This window comes from Ictalurus furcatus, chromosome 14, assembly GCF_023375685.1.
Source record: "Ictalurus furcatus strain D&B chromosome 14, Billie_1.0, whole genome shotgun sequence".
Classification (NCBI taxonomy): Eukaryota; Metazoa; Chordata; class Actinopteri; order Siluriformes; family Ictaluridae; genus Ictalurus; species Ictalurus furcatus.
Genome location: NC_071268.1, coordinates 10,689,707 through 10,714,121, shown reverse-complemented (window position 1 = coordinate 10,714,121; position 24,415 = coordinate 10,689,707). Strand labels below are relative to the sequence as shown.

Sequence of the window (24,415 nt, the reverse complement as noted above, 5' to 3'; positions counted from 1 at the left end):
ATTAAAATGTGCCTGCAGCTACATTTAAGGGTTTCTGAGAATCTATTGGTGGAACATACAGAGAGTGGCCACCTGGGTGTTTGCAAGGATGAAACATTTTTCTATTCTTGTTTATTTTTTAGTTGTCTCTGAGTTCATGATTGCAGTTCTTATATTTGGCAGCCTCATTTTACTAAAAAAAAAATGTGGTGGTTTACTCGATGTCCTTTCCTGCAATCATAATTTTATGGGTGCAGTATTCCGATGTCATCAGACAAGTTGCAACAGTGTACAACAGCAAGAACTCACTTCAGAGCATGTAGGCGGCACAGCTACTGATTAAATAGTGTCTTAGTTCTGTGTTTCCCAATTCAGGTCCTTGAGTGACCCTGCTTTTTACATATTGATGCTTCTTCTTCTTCAGCCCGCTTAATTAACTTCAGAAATGTCTTATCCAGTTAAAGGAATACCTGTAGATGGCATATAGGCAATTTCCGTGGACAACAATATCACCAAATTTCCAAGTACTGAGAAAAGAACCGTTCTATCTAAAAGTGCTATTTCACTGTTCAGTCGTCACTGTGTCGTTTTCAGCTTTCTGTGAGGTTTGCTTTGTATGAAGTTTTGTGGGCATCGCAGTGGAAATCAACCATGCCATGAACATGCTTAGTAATTTACAGGTGGTTGTCATTTATCAAAATACACAACAGTACGAAGAAAATCATCATTACTGAAACTTTCATAAATTTGGCAGGAATCTACAAAAACAACTTACATTCATCTTTATTAAAAGATTGACAAATAAGGCCCATTTATGTGAGTTTCTGTGAGTTTTGTAAGTGAGTTTTGTTTCATTCTTTCTCAGGACAAGGCAATTATTGTCCTGCATCTTGTTCTTGACTGACACAGATGCAGTAGATAGATATTAAGTTTAAAAATGCTGTACTACTCCTTAACTAAAACGAGGGCAGATGCAAAAATGTTTTCAGCAGAGGCAATCCAGAGACAAAACTGTTTCTAATTTACACACAGATTTATTTAGTTGTTACTAATCCATGTTAAATATGTCCTTGTTTTGTGTGTTTATCTTTTTCTAGATTTCTTTGCCAACCCCCTAAAACCAGTTGCCAAAGTTTAAAAGAGCTTGTAGTTGTTTAAAACATTACGGTTAGGTCATGATGTATTGTGTGCATCTGTATGTGTGCGTGTGTGCATAACGCATGTCACTTGTGGTGGGTGTGCAATTGTGAGGGCATTTTGTGTGCATATTTAATCATTCACTTTACATCGTGGGTCTGGCTCCTGGGTTCTACTGTTGTTGTGGTTTACCACTACTGTGTGTGAGGTCATGCATTTGTGGTTCTCTGCGCTGAGCGATGTTTTGCATTTAGAGGGCACACTATGTATGTATTAGTGGCTGCATGGTGGATTTTCGGTAGCAATCATATCAAGTGCATGTATGACAGCAGTGCTTACAGACGTGTGCATTGTGTGTTGTTTCACATTTGAATGTATTGTATGTTTGTGAGAGATGTGTGGATCCTTTAAGTAATCCATAGTGTAATGTATTATGCTCCTGATGTGTGTGACTTTCTCTAATATGCTGACGCAGGTTCCTGTGTTCACACACATATGTGGGTCTGTGATTACTATATGATTCGTATATGCTTCTGGTGGTGTGTGATGTAGGGCGTGTGTTTCCTGTGGGTTTTTTGGGATATGTTTTTTTTCCCCCATAATTCCTGCAGGTCTCGGGTCACTACTCAGTTCTCACGCAAATTTTTAACATTCCTTCCTGCTGCAGCCTTACCATACACCTTCCTCTGGGTTTGGCTGTGGAATCTTTCCACCATGCCGCTTCCAGAGGCCGTTTTCGATCTCTCTTCCACCTTTTCTGTTTCCCTTCTTCCCTCGCTCACCCTCCTTCTCTGAACCCTCCACTTTCCTGCTGAGTCAGCTGAGTGGAATTGCCGGGATTACAGGTTGGAAGTGATGGTAGTGTGTGCGTAAGTGTGTGCGAGAATCGTTTAATGATTCACAGATAGCAGGCCTACATTTGCCACCAGCCGAAACAGGGATCTGTGCGTGTGTGTGTGTGTGTGTGTGTGTGTTTGCTGGAATAATTGTCTCATCTGTCATGGCTGCGTGTAGCTTTAGAGGATAACTTATTATAATCTTTATCCAGAAAGCAGGAGGCCCTTGAATTATTTCATAATAGAAAATGTTTTCCTTTCTTGTTTTTTCAGTGGCCACACCCTAAATGGGCCACCAGCCCATTGCACACACACATTCACACCTAATGGAAATTTAGTGTATGTTTTTGGGAAGTGGAAGGAAACCAAAGAACATGGAGGAAACCCACATGAACAACATGGGAAACTCCAGGCATCAAACTGGGGAACCTGGAGCTGCGGGGCAACAACACTACCTGCTGCACCATGTCACTCTCTGGTTATCATGATGCTGGTAATTATTACTTCTGTTTTGAATAATTCTGAATAAATATGTTTTTTGAAAACCATTGCACAGTTAATAATAAAGACAGACAGACAGACACTGTAGGCATATTTTAAAACAGACACTTTCCATAGAGTTTACTGGCTTAAGAAAGATTGCCATACACACAGATGAAATAAATAAGTGAAATAAACTTTATAGTAACAACAAATATAGTAGCAGTCACTTATTTAGCTTTTACTCTTTATATATATATATATATATATATATATATATATATATATATATATATATATATATATATATATATATATATAGTTTTACTTATTGTAATGCTTGTTTTTTTACTTTTAACAATAACATATATGACTTTGGTACTTTGTCTGAATTTTACATTAGCAGCATTCCAGTTGGAATCCAAACAGGAACATTGCTCCTTCTGTCATTTCAAAAGCAAAAGGGATATAGAGGGAAGACTCCGCCCCTTTCCTGTCCCACTGCTAAGTCCTGCACTCTGATAGGCTGCTGGATTCAGGAGTTTTAGGGTGCGGGGTATAGTCATATTGATCACTGGTCTCCAGTTCTCTTTGGTCAATAGTTAATTTTTTTGGTGCAGCTTACTAAGGACTTTCTTGGCCTTTTAATATTATTATTATTATTATTATTATTATTATTATTATTATTATTACATTCCAGTTTTAGTAGGTTCTTCCAGACAAAGGCAAGCACATTTGTTCCCCTTAAGGTCACCTACGCAGATGTACTCTGCAACGTCATCTGTGGGAGCATCCAATGTGGTCTTTGGTGCAACCTGAAACACTCTTTTAGATACACAAACACACACACACTCACATACACACATGCACGCAGTCTTAAATTCATACTAGCTTGCAGGCAGGGGGAGAAGGAGAGATTTCAAATGTAGTCTCTCCTTTATTCCACTCCGGAGTCTTTTTTTAATCCTTACTGAATTTAAATCTCACACCCCTCTAAATGATTCCAGAAGATTCATTCTTCTCTCACAGTCACATTTTCATGAATCTTGTTCTGGGAATCCTGAGTGAAGACTATGCTGTGTGTAAGAGAGAACTGTCTTTATGAGAGGTTGGTTAGTAGACTGTAGAGTCCGGTGTCTCCCACGCTGTATTGAGGGTTGTTAGTTGTCAGTTTTTCTGTTTCTTTAGTCCATAGAAAATGTCTACAACTCATCGCTGCATCATGTTTGGGCTTGGTTTAGCATGTTGGTGCCAGGCTAAAGTCAAGGCTCTGGTGGGGAATAGCACATTTTTGGTATAATAGCTGGTCCAGTTTAGATCCTGTTTACTGGAGAATGCTACAGTACAACTGTACAGCATAATCTTCAAAAGAAAAGCACTCCACATTTAACCAGTGAACAGGGGTTGGACTTTCCATCCACATCAGCTCCTGTTAGCATTAACATGGTCCCATTAGTCTATTTTTTTCCTTAGCAGGTCCTGATTTAAACATTATCATGGTCCCATTTACCGGGATGTAGTCTAGGGCTGTCTTTTGTTGCAAGGCCCTGATTTAAATGTTATCAGTGTCCCTTAGAGGGACAGTGGGTTTTTAGCTTTATTGAAGCGTAAGTTAGCGTGGTCGCGCAGCACGGACTCTTTTGCTCCTCTTGCTGACAGTGGTGAAACGAAATGGCATGTGGTCCGGCTGCTCCCCTGGAGGAAGGCGCTTCATGAAATGAACGTCTTGTTGGTTTAGAAGCGTCTGTGGGCCACGACGAGGTCGCCCCCTCTTGGTGAAGCCCACATACCAGTCTTTGTAACGTGCTGACATTAATGCTGTGTAGTTGTTCTCAAGCACCATCTCAATAAAGACACAGTCCTCACTGCGATTACTGGCCTTCTAGGAAAATCCAGGAAAAAAACATCCACACAGAGAAAAGACAAAGCCAGAGAGAGAGAGAGAGAGAGAGAGAGAGATAGCACTTGTCAGTTTGCCATGAACTCAGATTGTCCACACAGAGAATGAAATGAAGTGACTTTAGCTAACATAGAGATGTGTCACCTTGCCTACAAGTTTGCCCCTGCGGTTCATACACAGGTAGTAGTTGGTCTCCTTCCCCCTGATTCGCACCTGGCTGCCGAATGTGTCTGCCTCCACTACAAGCTGGGCTTGTGAAGGGACAGAAAGACAGGCATACAGACGGACGTTACAAAAGAAATACAGTACATGGAACACTGCCACTGAACACATAATGACAAGAAAAAAACAGTAGGTGACAATCCAGATATTTCCTTCTGTCTGTCTTGCTGAGGTTTCTTATAGTAATTTAAGATTGTGATTATACTACTCTCTGACTACTGACCTTTATTCAACTAGTATGTTATTAACCAATATACATGTGGAGGACACCCTGGATGGGGTGCCAACTCATTGCAGGGCACACTTGCACACACAGTCTGCACAATTTAGAGATGCCAATCAGTATACAAGGGGGAAGGAAACCGGGGTACCCAGAGGAAGCCCCTGCAGCATGGGGATAACATGCAAGCTCCACGCATGCAGGGCAGAGGTGGGAATCGAGCCCCCAACCCCTGAGGTATGAGGCAAATATGCTAACCACTAAGCCACTGTGTCGTCATCAGCCCCCACCCCTACCCCCCAAAGCAATCTTTGTCTAAAATATTTTTTGGTTCAATTGGTTGTCACCTCCAGTCACCTAGACAACAGTTAATTCAACTTTTATTTAAACAGAAACATAATTTATTGGGAGAATTTGAATTAAGGGAATACTCCAGCATTTTTCAACACAAGCTCCATTTATCTCATCATCAGAGTATGTATGATTTCTATTCTAAGAGGTTCAACACATTTTCATGTACTGGGAAAAGAAAAGAAAACCAGCTTACTCTAAATTCACTTATAATGGACATCTAAGCGCAGTTGCTCTGGGAACGTTTACGCACAGCACATTATTTGTCATTAATACTTCAGTCAAATACATTTGCAAATTGAAGCCTAAAACGGTATAATGCATTCTTTCATAGATGGATCTGCTTGTTCAGAGGGAATCATTTGTGGTGATATGCATAATTATAATGCTCCAGTTTGGTAAATTTGGATAAAACTCCATACAGCTCCATAAGAACAGTTTCATTAATATTTTCAGCCATGTCTGTCTAATCCTAAGAGCTTTATTTTTAAGAGTGTACTACTTGTATCTTTTAATTTGTGTTGTATAGTCACATTTCTTAGATATTTATTGATGTAGTTATAAAACTACTCTTCAACTTTTCCATTTTTCTCAAAGTCTTGGGAACATTGTACACGAGGTACATATTTCTTGTCCATGGTAATCGCACATACATTTCTGATGTGATAGAGAAACTTTAGGTTTATAAACACTTAAGTTTAAGTATTACAATAATGTTGGGGATGTATTAGGTTACTGTTTCAGGTAAAACATTCACTCTTTCCTCCAAACATAAACATTAAGTTAATTTCAGATTGGCTGTTCAAGATGGTTTGAGTTTAGGTTGTGAGTTTGAGAACTGTCGTAAATACCACACAGAAACTGAATAACTAGCCTTTAATGATTGCTTTAAGTCTATAATGATTGACTTCCTGTGCTAACATTAACACGGTTAGCAGTATTTGTGGAAAAGAGCAGACATAAATCTGCTGAGGAGATAAAACCCTCAGGAGATATTTTTAGCAGTTTAAACCCCACTGTGACTGAAAGTGGCTTTAGAAGTATATAAAACCATATTACAATACTAGTATCATCATAATTAAGCAAACAGCAGTGGTTACATTTTTAAAGCATTACTGTGTACAACAATAAATTCTTAAAAGGGGGACAATGTCAATTATCTCAATTATCTACTTATTACTACAGATACTATGTAGTCATAATGTTAAAGGAGTACTGACAAAATCTGTGAATGCTCAGAAAATATACTCTGACATAATTTATCATGATATATATATATATATATATATATATATATATATATATATATATATATATATATATCATGATATTGCCCAGCAATAAGTGGCTGGTTAACCTTCTTAAGTCACATATCCATTTTGTCCTTTTTCCTGATAGTGTCAGGTAATGATGTGTGTAACAATCTTTTTCCTCCCAAGAGGTTATTTTAGTATCAAAGTCATTTAGTAATTGCATAGTAGGCATATGTGTGTGTGTGCCTCGGTTTCATTCATGTAGGCTTTCACAAGGGTTGTGCCTGTTTAAACATAAACCTCTAAAACGAGATACTAGATGACCTTTTTACGAGTGCAGAGGTCAGCACCGATCAATAAGCTCTTTCTCTGCCTCCCTTTTCTCTTCCCCCAATCTTCATTATCACTCTCCATCTTTCTAATTTATCCCATTACTGCCAGGGAGAATTGAATGAGTAGTATGTATGAAACTAAGCAAAAAGTCTTTAAAAACACAAAAGCACCGGAAATAAAAATGGATGAAAAAGCCTTGTAGTGTAAGTAAATGTATTAGCCATCAGTACTACAGTAAAGTCACCTAGGTAGGTACGTATCATCTTTCAACTTCCTCTGCCATTGATTGTGTGGCTTTGCAGTGCATCAGACAGCATCCAGAAAGAGTGGGGGAGGATGTATGGAGGGATGGATAGATGGATAGATGGATGTAGAGAGGTGAGATGAGGGGTGAAAGTGAAAGAAGGAAAGAGGGAGAGGGGGAGGACATGGTCAGCACGCTGTTTAAAACCATTCAGGGGAAAAAACCCAAAGGCGAAACGTCGGATCAATGGAGAGATCAATGAGGAGATGAGCTGCTAACACACTCACACCCAGCGCTGACTTTGCTGTATCCATCTCACACTCCCTCTTCCTCTCTCTTTCATTCTTTCCAACAACACCCCCCCTTTCATGAATCACAGTGTCAGCAGTTGCTGAGGTGTTTGTTTTCCACACACACGTTCCTCACTACCTTTTTCCTTGCTGTATGTGAGACTGTCTCTGTGCAACAGAATAAGCAAGATATTCGTCTTCGAGTCGATTTGCCAACATCTTGTCTGCAGATACATACTTTTCCTTCTAAGACATTATTTTTCTGTTCTTTTCTGTACCGTGTGAATGGGATTGAAAAAGACAGACACAGTGAGTCAGACAGAAAGGGAGGAAACAATGAAAGAAAGCCAGAAAAGTAAAGTAAATGGAGTGAGTAGGGATGAACTAATTGTGCAATTAATTACCTGTGATTGTATATTTACTGTATTTTTTAATTATTTGGCATATAATTGTATTTATATTTAGTAATTAAAATATTAACACTCAATTACTGTCACTAAAGAGCTGATGTTTAGCGTACAATGTACAGCGACAAATGATAAAATGCCAGAGTACTTAAACTAAATTGGTTGAATAACTTACTAAATAACTGATTTCAATATTGCACAAGTTTTATGTAAAATGTAGCCATTGTTGTGCAACCCTGGAGTGAGTGAGTGGTCCAGAGCCTGTTGTGTACGTGTGTATGTTGTTACCAAATTTGTCTCCGTCCTCCCCGCGGGCACTGATTCTTCGGCCAAGCACTTGGACATGTTTACAGCTGGTGCGACTGTAGAGCTGGTAGACTCGGGGCTGTCGCCGGCTCATGGGGTCTCGTGCACGAGTCTGATTCTCCACGTGCATGCTGAAGTTCACGCCATCAACTCCGAACACCTGCAGGCAAAGGAACATACATGCAGGTGTCTTATCTCTCCTACGCCCTGATATCTCACTTCTCTCACAAAGGTAGATTTTTAGAAATACAACAGAAACTCTCAGAACAGGGGTTCTTAGCTCCCATGTTGAGAATTCGCTTCCTTGAACAGTGTAAAGCTTCCCATAGTTGTAAAAAAAAATAAATAATAATAATAATAATTCTGGAATGAATTAAATGTGTGAATCTTTAATATATGGACAGAAAGGTAGATAGGTTGCACTATTATAACCTCCACTCCAGAAGTAGCTACTCCCTGGCATTAAGCATTCACCATATACATTTATTGTTTTTTTGAAGATTTAAAGTCTTTTAAAGTTATTTTTATTTAAAATAAGTTGTTGTTTTTTTTTATTTCTGGCTTTCTGATTCTGATTAAATAAGGCAAAAAGTCTTGCAAATTTAGTCTATAAAATACTGTAATGTGTGGATTCTTCACAAATTATGTGTGATTTATGATATACAATATGACTGAGTTGCTTTAATTCAACTCACCTGCAGAGGATTACACATCACCAGCATCATCTGGATATACCTGAAAGGAGGGAGGAGAAAAAATTGAATAAAAAAATCTCTAATCTCTGATCCTTATTGCCTCCACTTAAATCCTAATCCACATACCTACCTAATTTCTCATCTGTGTATCAGAACCTAACAGGCTGAGCTGAAAAACATTACAATTTATTCTGCAATGATGCTCTGGGACTGGATTTGTGGAATACCCCAGGTTTCTTCCGGCCATGCCACCTACGACCAGCTCATGAGCCCTTTTTCTAACTGCACTCACACTTGAACCTAGTTCCCCAAACACAGTGATAAACATCACTATAAAGGATGATGATGAGGATGGTTTAATTGGGACACACCCTAATGACTACTACCATAGTTTTTAGAGTTCTCTTTAATCCCTAACCTCTTGTAGGTATCCTGCCTTAAGACCACTTGGCTAGATCTTAAAGTTAGAAACAATAAGATCACAACTCCTTCTCCTACCTCCCAGTGAGCTGGATGCTGAATCTGTCAGAATGTTAAATGCCTGATAATCTCCTTATTCATCTCTGCAGCCCAGGAGGTGGGTGGGAGGGAAGGGTGTGTGCACTGATTTTGGATGGATCTCTGTTCTCCTTTCCCTTCTCTGTCTGCCATCTTTAATCTCCTCACTTTGGGAGAGGAAAAAGTTGACATTTGAGGCATTGCTCACATTTGTATGGAAACTTGGACAGTGTTTTTTGCGAGAACCATTTGTGCTGCGTTAAGAGCAAACGGGGTAGTTCAGAGCAAGGGTGAAGCAAGCTCTTGCCAGGAGCCCTTCAGCCCGGCCTAGCAGAACTCAAACAGTTGCTTTCAGGTTCTCTTCAGGGTGCGTGAGCCGAATAGCTTTGTGTGAAACATCAGAAATTGTGACAACAGCTTTAAAGCAACTCTTGGCACGAGTCCAATGGTTGTCTAAAACAGATGTCAGAGGCAAAGTTGAAAGCATATTTGAAGTAGAACAAGAGAAGAAGCATAGCTGGAATTTGTTGTAAAAAATAAAAATCCCATATAAACATCAGAAATGAAGTCCAGTAAACCCCTTAAAGGTGTAGTGCGTGTTTTTGAAATAAAAAAAAAAGAGCTCAAGCCAGGTGTTCTGAAACTTAAATGAAAAACATAAAATTTATATAAATGCATATTGCATGGAACACTGAGCATTATGATTGTGCCATGCCTTCGAGTATATTAAAGACAAACTGTGAAGCACTGATGTGTCACAGCTAAATATTAGTCTGGATTAATCTGACCAAACTATACAGCTGTTTTTGGATTATGCTAATAGAAAGGTTGACCAAAACACCATAGATATTGGTCAGAGTGCTCAAAGAACATTTCAATTAGTATTAAAAAGGTCAATATTTTGATAACAATTCACAAACAATGCAACCCAACTCCCCACAGTACAAGCTTAGGTAACATTTGAATACTGATGCGAGTAGAAACACAAACTTGTCTAGATTTATAAAGATGCTGGTCACTAAAAATTACCCTATTATTACTCTCCATCTGTAAAAAAGGGTTGCCAACCTTATTAAAAAAAATATTTAGCAACAAATCTAGCAAGTCTTTGAGCGGGCATTAGCGACTGTCCTGTACGCCATACGTTTCTCCACCTCACATCACAGCTGCTGGTTATATGAGTTGAGATAAGCAGGTTTGGTCAACTCACCACCAGTGTGCAAAGCCTGACTCAGTTGATGAATTTGTTCCCAACAAACAGTCACTGATCAGCATTGTTTGTGACACCTATGCAATTCTTTATTCTACAACTCTTTTCTTAACTATATTAATTGTTCCAGAATTGTTTCCTTTGTGTACTACTCACTTCCACTGCTTCATTTCTTGACATAAATTCTTTTGTAAATATGTTAATAGTTTGTTTGAGGTGCCATGAACAACGACTTCTTCTTTCTCTAAGAAATAATTTATATTGTTTTCTATTCTGTTCTCAGTGTCTCTGTAACACCTTTTGATATGCAAATGATCATGTTGATTCAGTGAATATTCAAAGTAGTCTATGACATCATCTGGCGACTGCTAGTGACTTTTGAGCAGGCATTAGCAACTTTCTGCTGAAAAGAGTATTCAACACTGATTTAAAACCAGTCAGAATGTGGTACTTGCTATGACATAAGACTTTAGTAATATAAGGTTATATTTAGCATTCATTCTTTACACGTGTTGAACCTTATAATACTAAGGTCACGGTCTCAGATCAATAACAAAACTGGTGAGGCTTCTGTGTATTGTGGATCTCATGTATTACATGATTAATGAACAACATTTGCTAAACGATTGTATGTCTTTTTTGATGGAAACAAGTTTACTATTCACACAGCAGCCTCTCTGAAAGGAAGCACCAGTGTCCTCTGACCTAGTCTTCAGGGTCCTAATGCCTGTCTGGTCATCATCCTCTCCTGAGTCAGGCACCAATCTTTTTGCACACACATAGAAAACTGACTGAAGTCAACGCAGAGCCTCAAAAGAGCAGCATGACAAGTGCAGCATTATTGTAAATAATGTATATATATATATATATATATATATATATATATATATATATATATATATATAAACATCTTAACTTCTGCTTTATAATAATATGTATTAGAGCTAAATCAGAGTCAGTCGTCAGGAAGAATCTGATACTAGGTCTACGTTCAAGGCTCGTTCCTGCTGAGATCAGCTCTCGTAAGGCATGGGAAGGGTGCGTTGTGCACTCTAATGAAGTGTATCAGAGTATATGTGCCAAAGATGTGTGTGCTGAGGCTTCAGGGATGTGTTATGTATGTGAGTGTGAGTATGCACACATGTTCCATAATGCTATGTACTATGTAAGTACACTCCAGAGATGGGTGTGCCTTGTTTAAGTGCCCCCTACAAAAAGAAAACCTGAGGGTGAACGCATAATCCCACTGCCCTGTGCCTGGCAACTTGCTGCATATAAACAAGCCCTAAGAACTTTTCTACTTCCCCTCCCTTTTCCTCTTTCCTCTCCCCTGCTGTCATGTACTTCACTTGTCTTTGGCAGACCCTTTTTTTCCATTTCTTTATCTCTTTCTACACACAGCTATCAGCAAATCAACAGTTGAACAAACTATATAATCAAGTTCTCTCTCATAACCACTTTCATTTTAAAAAAAATGTTTTCTCCCTTTCAGGGTGGTGTAGGGAATGTGATGTCAGCACTGGCACAGATGTAAATGTTGTGACAGTAAACTGCCCAGACAACTGGGGTGGACTAGTAGCCATGTTTCCTCGGATGTTCCAAAAATGGAAACTTTTCTGGACAGAAAGGGTTCCAGAACAACTGAAAAAGAACTACACAGTTCCTGAATGGGTTCCTACTTTGTGAGCATTTCGTAGGCTGTAGTAATTCATTATTGGCTAAACAGTTTTCATTTTGTGATGCATCAGTCACTGATGTTCAGTATGTCAATATTAAAAAGTTGTTGGTCTTCAAAAATTTAAGAGCACTAAAAAGGTTCCTGGAACTACGGCACAGGGACTAATGCCGTGTTCAACTTCCCACTCGGAAGTGGGATGTCGGAGCTATGTTGTTTTCGACCTCAGTGCGTTTGAGCTACAAAGTGGAAAAAACATAGATACTTCCATGTCTGTCATTTGTTAGTAAAAATTTAGCAAGCTAACTGTGAGTTACCTCCTCTAATACAGTGAACAGTATACTCAGTTATAGATTTAACAAGTTGACATATTTGTATGTTGATTTCTCTAAAGCAAATACGGATACAGTTGCAGTCAGAAGTTTACATACACTCATTACATACAATCATGGACATGAATGTCATGGCAATACTGGGCTTTCAATAATTTGAATGATTGGGGCAGAATGATTGTACAACATACACCTTTAATAATAAAAAAACAAGAATTTGGTTCACAGGTTGTGATTTATTTTGGGTTTCTGTAGTTAACACAGGACCAAACTTATACATACAGGGTCAAAAATATACATACAAACACTTATGTTATTAATTCAGTGGTGCTGAAAGTTCCAAGTTACCAAGACCTTAATTTCCTGTTAGTAATCATGATTGACTACAACTAGCAGGTTCTCTGTGCCAACATAAAAAGGGTTTGTTTGACAGCACTCATTGGCTTGACCAACACACAGTACTATGGGAAAGTCCAAGGAGGACAGTGCAGATCTGAAAAAGAGGATGGTGGATTTACACAAGTTAGGAATGTCTCTTAGAGCCATTTCTAAACAACTGCAGATCTTCAGTTCAAACATTTGTATGTAAGTACAAGTTATTGGGAAGTGTACCACTTTGCCAAGGTCTGGAAGAAGACCCACTGTCACTCTCAGCTGAGAGGAAATTGTTTCGGATTGTCAGGAAAAACGCAGGAACCACCAAGGCACAGGCCTGCCATGAACTGGAAGCTGCTGAAACAGCAGTGTCACCGTCTACAGTCAAGCGAGTTTTACATCACCATGGACTGAAAGGCTGCCGTCTAAGAAAGAAGCCCCTGCTCCATAAGTGACACCTTCAAGCTCGTCTAAAGTTTGCGGCTGACCATATGAACAAAGAAAAAGCCTTCTGGAGGAAAGTTTTATGGTCAGATGAGATAAAGATTGAGTTGTTTGGCCACAATGACCAGAGGTATGTTTGGCGGAGTAAAGAACACTGTACCAACTGTTAAGCATGGTGGTGGTAGCATTATGCTCTGGGGCTGTTTTGCTGCCAGTGGAACTGGTGCATTGCACATAGTGGATGGAATAATGAAGAAGGAGGACTACCTTAAAATTATTCAGCATAATCTCAAACCACCAGCCAGACGGTTGAAACTTGGACACAATTAGGTGTTCCAGCAGGACAATGACCCCAAACACACATCAAAGCTGGTTGTGGAATAGATAAAGCAGGCTAGCATTAAGCTTTGGGAATGTCCTTCCCAAAGTCCTGATCTCAACCCTATCGAAAATTTGTGGACTGTGCTTAAAAGTCGAGTCAGGGCCAGGAAACCAACAAATGTCATTGAACTTTACCAATTCTGCCAAGAAGAGTGGTCAAATATCCAACCAGAATTCTGCCAGAAGTTGGTGGATGGCTAATAAAAGCGTCTGTTCAAAGTGAAACTTGCTAAGGGATATTCAACTAAATATTAGGTGTGCTGTATGTATATTTTTGAACCTGTATGTATAATTTTGACCTTGTCTTGACCACAGAAAACCCCAATAAATTAAAACTTGTGAACCAAATTCTTGTTTGTATTTTTTTTTAAGAAGATGTATGTTGTACAATCATTCTGCCCCAGAAAAAGAACAGTTCAAAGAAATTATTGAAAGCCCAATATTGCCATGACATTCATGTTCATGAAGAGTGTATGTGAACTTCTGACCGCAACTGTATATACAGTATATCTCATTTAAAAATGTAAAAAAAAAAAAAAAAAAGCTACTTTGTTTGCTGATGATGCTGTGAGCAACCATGTTGATTTGAAGTCACATGCTGAACTCGTGGACTTTCCCAGAAGGAATTCTGAGGGGTTTTTTTTTTTGTCTGTTTGTTTTGTTTTGTTTTTCTAGTCAGAGTTCAGAAATTTACAAGTTATGAGTTTATTCAAAGGCATCATAAAATTAATTCCGAACCCTCTGGCGGAAATACCCTAAAAACAGAGCAGGAAACAAGCTGACAAGTCCTTTCATTATTTAATTTTTTCTTCTTACAAAAGACTACCACATAGTTGTACAGTGTAGCCTGGTTCAGAAACAAATCAGTAATCCATTTCCATTGCCAAGGGACATATACAATATCTAAGTACCCATTATGAATTTGGTTACTCTTCTTGACAGGGAACCAAGAATTAGACAACTACTGCATTTCTACCAGTTAGTACAGTACAGAAGTCGTCAGTAGTGTCTCGTAATATTTCCATCAAGTTAAACGAAATATCCGGAAAGTTCTATTTCGTCTTTATGTTTCTCTTTGAATGAAAGCAAATGCTGAGCAAAATGTAAATCAGACCTTAAAGATGTTCCAATGTTGCTACCATTGCTGGTGTTGATTATTAAGACTAGTGTCATAAGAGAAATTATGTCACCACTCCATAATTTACAGACAACTCCTTCTACATTTCTGTTTAAGCTTATGCAATGGGAAATGGAAAGATGTACTTAACCAGAGAGCAGAAAGGCCCTGATTCAGATTAGTAACCATACAGTGGCATACCATGCTCTCGGGTGTATATGCACTATGTGAGTAAGCGTCAATGAATACTTGTGTGAGAGAGGGGTATTTGGTGGATGTCCTTAAGTTCCAGCAGTACTGCTTTAGTGGAACTCCAATCATTCTCTCACACTCATATCCAGGCATTCACTCACTAATTACTAATGTAATAGGTCACCAAGCAGTTAACACTGGGATTCCTAGTCACTTACACTCTCTATTACAGAATAATCTCTTTGAATTGTGGCCGAGTTGTAGCTTCACAGCAATATTAATGATATTTTTACACATGCGATAAGCCTATGATTTATTTGGAATGATTCAACTGGACCTGGATCCTTGTTTACATCCTGAGACCTCACACCTCATTATTACATCACTTCCATTTAGTCGGAGGGGAGCAGGCGAAAAACATGAGGCGGCGTCCCAAAAAACGAGCATAATGGAAGAGATATGAAAAGATTTGAATGAGTGTTTCTCATCTTGTCATTTTTAAATCCTCTTTCCTTGCTCTCCCTTCCTCTCTCATTTCCCTGTCTGGTTTTAGGAGAATGGGAAGACTCCCCCACGCTGTCCCAGCCATGAAGAGATATGAGAGCGAGAAACAGAACGAGGGAAAATAAAGTCTGAGAAACAGTGTCGGCAGCTGGCAGCTGCAGCAAAGCAGCACACAGATGCTGAACACACATTCAGACTCCCATACATATAACTGTAATTAGGAACATGCACACACAAGTTACTTCTCTTCACATCAGATAGTTCTCACAGAACACACATTCATAAGCTTTTTATACACTGTCTCACCACATCAAAAAAGAACATTTTACCCTTATTCCAATATACCGATCCCTGATAATTAATCTGTAATCTCCAAAAAAAAAAACAGGTGTTCACGTGTTACACTTGATCGAGCACTGTCTGGCCGAGCAACCAACACACACACACACACACACACACACACACAAACACACACACGCACACACTCGCAAACATACTTTCCTAATATATCCAAATAACCACTTTATTTGAATGTCCACAATAACATTTTTAATATCCAGCCTCTGTGGCAGCTGTGCTATTTTCACCACTCTGCAATTTTAAAAATAGTCCATTATTTAACTGAACCTTAAACAGTTCCATCTGACCAAAAGGACAATCCCATTTGATCTGAAAGGGATTTGGAACAACAACAAAACTATGTTTAACTACTTTGACTTTTTTCTGTGTGCATAGTCAGAACCTTTCATCTTTTTTTTTGTCATGATAAAACAAATCCCTCACAACTTCAACTAATCCTGCCAGTTTGTATCTTGAGGCCAGTAAGGTTTATCCAATTTAATGTTATCTTCTATGCCAACTTTATTTACAATGACCTTATCAGAATATCTTCTCTTATTTTGTAGTAGATAACAAATGGCACACACACACACACACACACACAAGTTGCCAAATGTGCATCAACTGTCTCCATATCTGGGCCTTCCAACAAACTCCATTCCTGATTAAAAGTAGATCTCTCTCTCTCTCTCTCTCTCTCTCTCTCTCTTAACCAACACCACCCAAAACTAGACCATAGACCACTGAAGACCACATCTATTTGATATTGGAAGTATTAAAATTATATATAAATATCAAATTGGAAACTCATCCAACCCTGCATACCAGATATTTCATGGAAAGTATTTGCATACTGAAACATGATAGGTACTTCACACAATAACACCTGCCTGACATCTGCTCAGCTCAACACAGGTTTTCCCAATTAGATTATCAGAATATTCAAATATGGCAAAACCTCTGCAGTGACAGCTCTCATTACAGCATCAATTCTGCTCAATCAAATAAATTTCCCAGAGTTTACTAAGTCATGAAAAAAGTTTTAGAAAGTTTAGGTTGACTCTTAGAACTCTCATCCTGAAATAGAGACAGACAGAAAAAGAAACAGAGGGAGCTATTTGGACGTACAGCCTCATTAGTAAGAGGAAGTCAAAGTGAGGGAGCATGAGAGAGGGAGACAGATGCCTCAGATGTTTGAATGGTGCTGCTGGAAAATCATCTGAATGACAGGACTTCGTCTCCTCATCTCTTTCCATAGCCTCTCTGATTCATACTGTCCTTCCCATACTGGCCCAATGTGTGTTTGCACTCTGTCTGTGGGAATACCTTCATTGGCCATGCATAACTGCAAACTGCCAATGGGGTTGAACAGCATTGGCTTTATGTTTCTGTATATCTTACTGGCTATCATCCTTTTTTTGCAGGGTGGTCGTCTCTGTATTTCTCACTGGCTGTCTTCCCTCGGCAAAATGATCTAGAACGAACGCCTTGGGTCATATAAGCTGTGCATGGTGGCTTTATATCCGAACAGACTGGTTCAACATGTGTGCACACTGGGAATGCACCAGCTTGGGGTCAGTGCATATGGAGTGAGCAGTGGTATGCGCCTGCAGGCTGACTGTGTGTCTGTGGTTTTTGTGCACCTGTGTGTGCTGACAGTGCACCTGTAGGTACAGACTACACGAGTAGTAGAGTGTGTTGGCCAGGTGCTTGAAGTCATTGCCGACAGTACATCTGCTGACCAGGTCTACACTTCTGGAGAGGAACGCAGCGGTTTCGGGTACTAACTTCACAACCGTACATACAGGTCATGGCCTATGCTCTGTATGCATTCTACTACTGCACTGATCCATGCTGTCTGGTTAACTACTGCTTCCTGCTGGCACGTATAAAAGGCACTAAGCACACTAGCACAGCTAAGTATGTAAGCTGACTCTTTGCAATTAAAGGTTTAAGAATCATGCCATGCACAATTATTTACAAGCAGTTGACCTCATTTATCAAGCTGATAATACAGAAATGTATTTGTAAACATTGTTTGCAGGAGTATTTACACAAACAGTGTGATATGTACAAGGAGACTAATCAATTTACTCGATTGATAGACTTCAAATCATAAATCATATAATAATCGTCAATAACACATATATATATATATATATATATACACACACACACACACATACACACACACACACACACACACACAAACCATTGCAACCATGACACAGGTTTATCAAAAAAATCTTTTTATAGATGTGCAATAATTATTGGCACCCTTTTAGTCAATACTTTGTGCTACCTCCCTTTGCCAAGATAACAGCTCTGAGTCTTCTCCTATAATGGCTGATGATGTTGGAGAATACATGGCACTGGATCTGAGACCATTCCTCCATACAGAATCTCTCCAGATCCTTCAAATTTCAAGGTCCACGCTGGTGGACTCTCCTCTTCAGTTCACCCCACAAGTTTTCTATGGGTTTTAAGACAGACGACTGTGATGGCCATGGCAGGACCTTGATTTTGTGGTCAGTAAACCATTTTTGTGTTGATTTTGATGTATGTTTTGGATCATTGTCCTGCTGTTTTCAGTTCTCTGTGAGTTTGATCTTTAATGGAGGATTTTTTGGGGTGTCACTAAGTGTAAATCAGCAGTGTCATGAATATGCATGGGAACATCATAATAATTTAGGTTCAGTTTGGCCTATTAAAACATTTAAGCACAACTTTAATATAGATTAATAAATGAGGCCAATTCCTTATTGATATACCCAGGATAAACCTCAAGGCATTAAAATCAACAGATGCTTCAATAATATAGATAAACATATTAGAGACCTCGAGAGATGACAGAAGTACCCCTGCCTTCTCCCCAGAAATACTTGCCAGTTTTTAAAAGATTACATCCACAGTCCACCATACGTTTATGAGTAAGGAAAGAAAGCTCCAGTATGGCAGCCAAGTGGCTTTACGTCACTGTAAAGAATAGAATGGCATCATCAGCCACCTCTACAATGTATATTTCATGTCTCTACATGTTCTATACATGTCTGTTAAAATTCATTATGATACCTTGCCTCTGGGTTCCTAGCATCCCTATGTATCTCAGTATGCATTAACTCTGTTTAATTACAAGTATTGTTAAACAGTAAATCTGCAGATTTTACGGTGCATAGTCAATGTGCATTTTACTGAATGATTGCTGGCCGCAGTTCATGGGGTGTTATTGATATTATGTGCATTCATGCATGATATCTCCATATTTATGCATCCTGCTTGCAGACATATGAGCACTGGCTGCCTGCTGTGATGTATGCATGCTTCATCTACCTGCCAGCGCTGGCAGTGCAGGTGAAAATGGCTCAGAGCTCGGTAAGAATTCTCAGCTGTTCAAACAACACAGTTACGCTGAGAGAGGGAGAAAGCTCAAAAAGAAGAGAAAATGAGAAGAGAAAAAAAACCCTTTAACTGCAACTTCGGATTCCCCCTATCCCTCCAAAACCGCATCAACCCTGAAGCCAACCAGAGGGGGGGTGTGCAGAGGAGAGAAAGAGTAGCTGGGAGCTCTTACTTTACAGCACTGTGTGGTCATGAGCCAAGACAAGCAAAGCGATGTGACATCATCAGACCTGAGACAGGATTTGTCCTAAAGGTGTTTGTGTGTGGAAAGTGGAGTTCTATCCCAAATTGCCCCTAACCCTTTTTCCCGTGTGCATTTCAAGAAGAGTTCATTGTCTCGCACAGGTTTTGACTGACTGTCTCAGCTTAAGCGTTATGGCAGGAACACAAACCAGCTAATCAGCTTGCAATGTAGTGTTACTGCCACATTACACAGTGCACCTTTCACATCTGCGAGGCAGGCCGAGGCCAAGGGCCCGGAGGAAGCAGTTGGTTCTGGACTGCACACAAGAGACTTGAGGGTGATGAAATACAAGAGTTGAATTGAAATAGATGGATCCTATTGCACCTCTCTCAGTCTGTGCAGAATTGAGTGTTGCACATGTGGTAAGGTTTAGTGGTTAAGGTTTAGATGAGAAACACAAACACTTCATATTGACATTTGTAGACTTTGTGCTCAAAAAATTATGCATATGTGCATAATCACAAAATCACTTCTACACCTGATCCTGATACTTCACAAGGCTTCATCTTTCTTCAGTGGTGATTGTAGCAGTCAGAAAACCACTTTTTAATACAAATCTAAACAGCATTATATTAGATCATCTCTATGGAATGTTTTTTTTTTTTTTTTTTTTACCTAACTCCCCCCAAAAAGGCCTTTTCCCATCATTGGACTGAACTTTGTAAATGCTTAGCTAATACGGTACAAATTGCAGTAATTTATAGAAGCAGTCCTCTAGACAGCTATGTGTGTCAGTCTTCCAGGGGATGTGTGGTACTCTTAATGAATTTCTTTATTTCTCTGTACCCATACAGCAGATAAGATGCCAATTTCATGCCAGTTAGTAATATTACTAGATAAATTGTAGGTTTTGGGGATAAACAACCTGTGCACAGGTTGACAAAAGAACAATGACAACCATCTCAACATGACTGCCATGTGTAAAAGAAAGGAGATGACAAGTAGGAAAATGGGCTTGTGGGAGAGCACCGCAGAAATTCTGAAGTTTGTTTTCTTTGGATGAGGCACTCTTACCTGAGAGCATGTCTGATTGACATCCGTGACCATGGCAACCCAGAGGGGATGATGTCATTTCATGCATTTTGTGATTATCTATGCAAGACTCGCAGTTAGTCATGGGAAGTGAAGCGTGTAGCAAATGGCATAGCTTCTGTTTTTACAGAGTAAATATTTTACGCATTACAGTTTACAGGAAACAGTTTACAGGAAACGGCTTGCATTAAAGACACATGTGCAGGAGTCAGGTATTAGGTAATTAATGACTTACAAGACAGCCAGGGTAGAGAGGAAGGACCGCATCGCTCCCTGCGTCCGGCCGAGTCGCTCCGAGCGTCTTGGAAAACAAATGAACGCCGGGTCGCCTTCGATTCTTCCAAAGTTCACGTTTCAATCCCGCCGGTGTAATCCCGACGGAAAGGTCACAAGGTCACCGGACGCTCCCGCCGGCACCGGGCGGCGCGCATAGCTTCCCCCTTTGGAAGGAGGTGCGTGTGTGTGTGTGTGTGTGTGTGTGTGTCAGTGAGGAGTGCGCGGCGAGCGTGCCACCGGGAGCGGCTGTAACGGCGGCTGTTGCTTGCGCGCTTGGTAACGGCTCGGGGGCGGGGCAGAGCGGGCGGGAGGAGGAGAGCAGAAGTGGGGGGTTAGGCCATAACAGCTGGTATTCTCCACGGGTTACGGGTAACAGGTGAAGCCAAGTTTACCGGGCGTCCTCGCTCCACTTCCGGTCCGAGGATCACCCGAGGGGAAAGCGCGCGAAATGAAACTCTTTCTGATCCAAGGATTCCAAATATGTTACAATTCTCACACTCACTTCCACGAAGTGTTCGTCAAAGGTCTTGGGGTCCTTTTAAAAGTGAGAGATTCTGGAACAAACATGACACGAGAGTTCCGTGGATTGGTATAGATAAGCGTAGAGAGGAAAAGGGAGGCGGACTGACTGGCCGGTGCGACGGAGATTTGCGCGCGGCGCGGGGCACTTCAAGCGCCGCCAGTCGGCCTCGGTCATGGCTGCGACGGGTCCACGAAGAACTGTGGGAATCGGCGCACGGTGTAGTCCGGTCCAGCTCAGATGCTGGAGAGAGAACAAGGGGACAGATGCGCGTGGCAGATCCAGCCACCCGCGAGACTCAACACAGCGGCTCTGCACCTGATTTTCCGGAGTTCACTGCGCTCGCTGCCCGGCTGTGGGTCTCCTGGAGCTCTGGCCAAAAGCGCAGTGCAATGACATCATCTAAAAATGTTTAAAGGAGGGGGTAGCATGGGATCCGAGCTTTTGAATTATTTATCTTTAAGCAGAGAAAGTTTGCGGCTCCACTAAGCAGCAGCCGCAAAAGATAACACGATCCTTCTGTGCAGAGAAGTCCTTTTTTTGCAGTACATCCACTTAAGCAGAGTGACAGAGTGAAGCCTGAGCTGCACCACTTTCTCGTCTTCTGCCCCTCACGTTAACAAGTAAAAAAAAAAACTGTGGGAAAATACACATTGGGAAAGAGGAGAGGAAAGGGTGGTTTCTCCGTGCATTCCCCCTGCAGACCAGACGCTTCTCTTCAAGAGCTAAAAACTCACTCTGAGAATGAAAACATAAGAACAAGATTTTAGCAGCGGCACATAGATCAGTCCACCCTCCCTTGCAATCCCCAACCCCCTTCTCTCTCGCGCTCGCTCTCTCTCTCTCTCTCTCTCTCTCTCTCAGACGCAAACTGTCTCTCTCTCAGACGCGCTTGCTTTCATCGGATCCATGCGCTTTTGCGTGTGTGTGTGTGTGTGTGTGTGTGTGTGTGTGAAACTGAGGGCGCGGTGTGAGCGCAGTTTTAGCGCCTTCCCCAACGGGACCGTACGCTGTATCTGTCTCTATTACCACAGGGGTAGACACCGAGACAACAAGACCCAGGGGAACTCTGCCTGCATCTCACCTGCTGGCTTTTATGACTGTATTTTCGCAACCCATACTCCCGAAGTCCCCATTAACTGCACATTATACTAGTGTGTCCCTGCCCCAGCACACCTGACTCAGCTCATCAGCTCATTAACAAGCGCTTGACGAAGTTCAAACGGATGCTGGAGCATGGAAAACGCCACAAAACAAATGTGCAATGCAGGGCTGCTCCAAGAGTAAGGCTAGGAAGCGGGGAATTAAGGTAATAAAAAAAAGTTTCTTTGCGCACAGGGACTTTTAGTGCCTTTTGAAAGAGTGATGCGTTTTTGGGATCCTGCGTTTCATAACAGTGGAAGTGAAGAGAGGAGAGTTTGAAAAGGAGAGGGAGGTATGTAAGCACAGGGTCGGCTCCAAAAGGAACATTTCTCAGGGAATTCGGCAGCAACGCCCGCTCTTGCCCCCCTTCCACCACCACCACCACCTCCCCCTTACCGCGACAGAACCGCAGACGGTCAGCCAAGCCAACACACTCACTCTCTCTCCCTTTCACTCTTCTTTCTGTCTTTCTCACACTCTCACGCACATACACTCCAACTCAATTCTTTAAGTGCTATGTGCAGGGGCATTTCATCCCCATAAAGTAATGATATTGTGTGTGTGTGTGTGTGTGTGTGTGTGTGTGTGTGTGTGTGTGTGGTTATTAATAGCAGTCCATCAGGGAGAGTAGATCATTTATGGCAGAGGATTGCGAAATACAGGTCAGCTCTCCAGTGTCGCCAGTGTTCTTTTACGCTCATATGTACTGTATCATCCTCCTACTTGTGACCTGGCTGCTCCTTGCCTGACCTCTTGCAGCTTACGAAGAATGTGCTGTTGGATGGAAAGCTGTTTGTCAGTGGAAGAAAATGAAGCATATAAGGTCCAACATAAATTCATCTAACATGCAGGGACTTAAGCCTTGGAGTCCTTTCAGCATCCATCAGGTGCAGGCTCCAGCTGTCCAGTGACCTTTGTTACTACTCAGTAGTCTTCACTAGGGGGCACCACATGGGAGAACAGGCATACATACAGAACCTGTTGTAAAAACAAAAGCATACAAAACTGTGCATCCCTCAATTTGAAAAAATGCATCGCATCCCTGGATAAGTAAAATATCATTAGGAATAATGTAGACTTGGGAGTATTAGACCAGGAAAATTATCAATACTGTGAAAGTAAGGAAAATCTAAGAGTAGGGTTGGGAGGCATTAATAAATGCATTAGCATCATCATCTTCAGTAACTGTTAATACGGGTCAGGGTTGGAGAAGATCCAGAGTCTATAATTTGAACACTGGGCATGAGGTGGGAATACTCCTAGTCCATCACATGGCACGATACACACACACAATAGTCAATCCAACTATTGGCATGTTTTCTGGAGTTTGGAGGAAACCAGAGAACCCAGAGGAAACCCATGTGGACACAAGAAGAACAGGCACAGAAACTTCACATAGACTGTAACCTGAGCGCTTGATTGAACTGGGGAACCTGGTGTTGTGTAGCAGCCACGCGACCCACTGCCCGTCTATGCCACCCTAATGCTAATTATATTTTTATAGTTATTATAATTGTACTAATTCTGTACTTACTATAATTTTATACTGAAAATAGTACACTTACTATACACACTATCCACAAAAAAAAGCATTAAACTGATGATTTAAGTTGCCAACAGTTTTCCTTGCAGTGGTATAGTAATAACAGAAGAATCCCATTTGATGCAGACCCTAAAAATTGAAACTAAATACAATTCATTTGGGCACATTTGACAAGTTGACAAGTTCAAGCACATCAGCTGTATTTCTTTTGTCTTTCTAGAAGACATTTTAGTCAGATTGCTTCATTTGACCTCATTCTGTTTCTCATTCATTTTTTTTCCATCGTTTTGCTCTGTCTCTTTAATTCCTCATGTCTTTTTTCTCTCCCTCCTTTGGCCTTTTCACGCTGCTTGTGGCCCGAGTATTGATTGCCCATGTCTTTGCTTTTGCAGCTTCGGGCTATTGATCTTTGGCTGAAACATTTACTCTCTCTCTCTCTCTCTCTCTCTCTCTTTAAACTCACACACACACACACACACATTCATGACTGCAGCCAGTATTGTCTTTGTTTGAGATGGCTTGCTTTGCATTGGGCAGT

At 40.7% G+C, this 24,415-nt stretch overlaps 1 protein-coding gene across 1 annotated transcript; it reads right to left on the bottom strand.

Annotated features, from left to right (window-relative positions):
• Positions 1-2,780: 2,780 nt before the first annotated feature.
• Positions 2,781-20,971, bottom strand: fgf18a (fibroblast growth factor 18a). Its single transcript, XM_053642156.1, has 5 exons — positions 20,631-20,971; positions 8,654-8,693; positions 7,941-8,118; positions 4,477-4,583; positions 2,781-4,314 (listed from the first exon to the last, which is right to left on the bottom strand). The coding sequence occupies exons 1-5, from the start codon at positions 20,660-20,662 to the stop codon at positions 4,045-4,047; spliced, it is 627 nt and encodes a 208-aa protein (XP_053498131.1). The 5' UTR covers positions 20,663-20,971; the 3' UTR covers positions 2,781-4,044.
• Between the last annotated feature and the right edge of the window lie 3,444 nt (positions 20,972-24,415).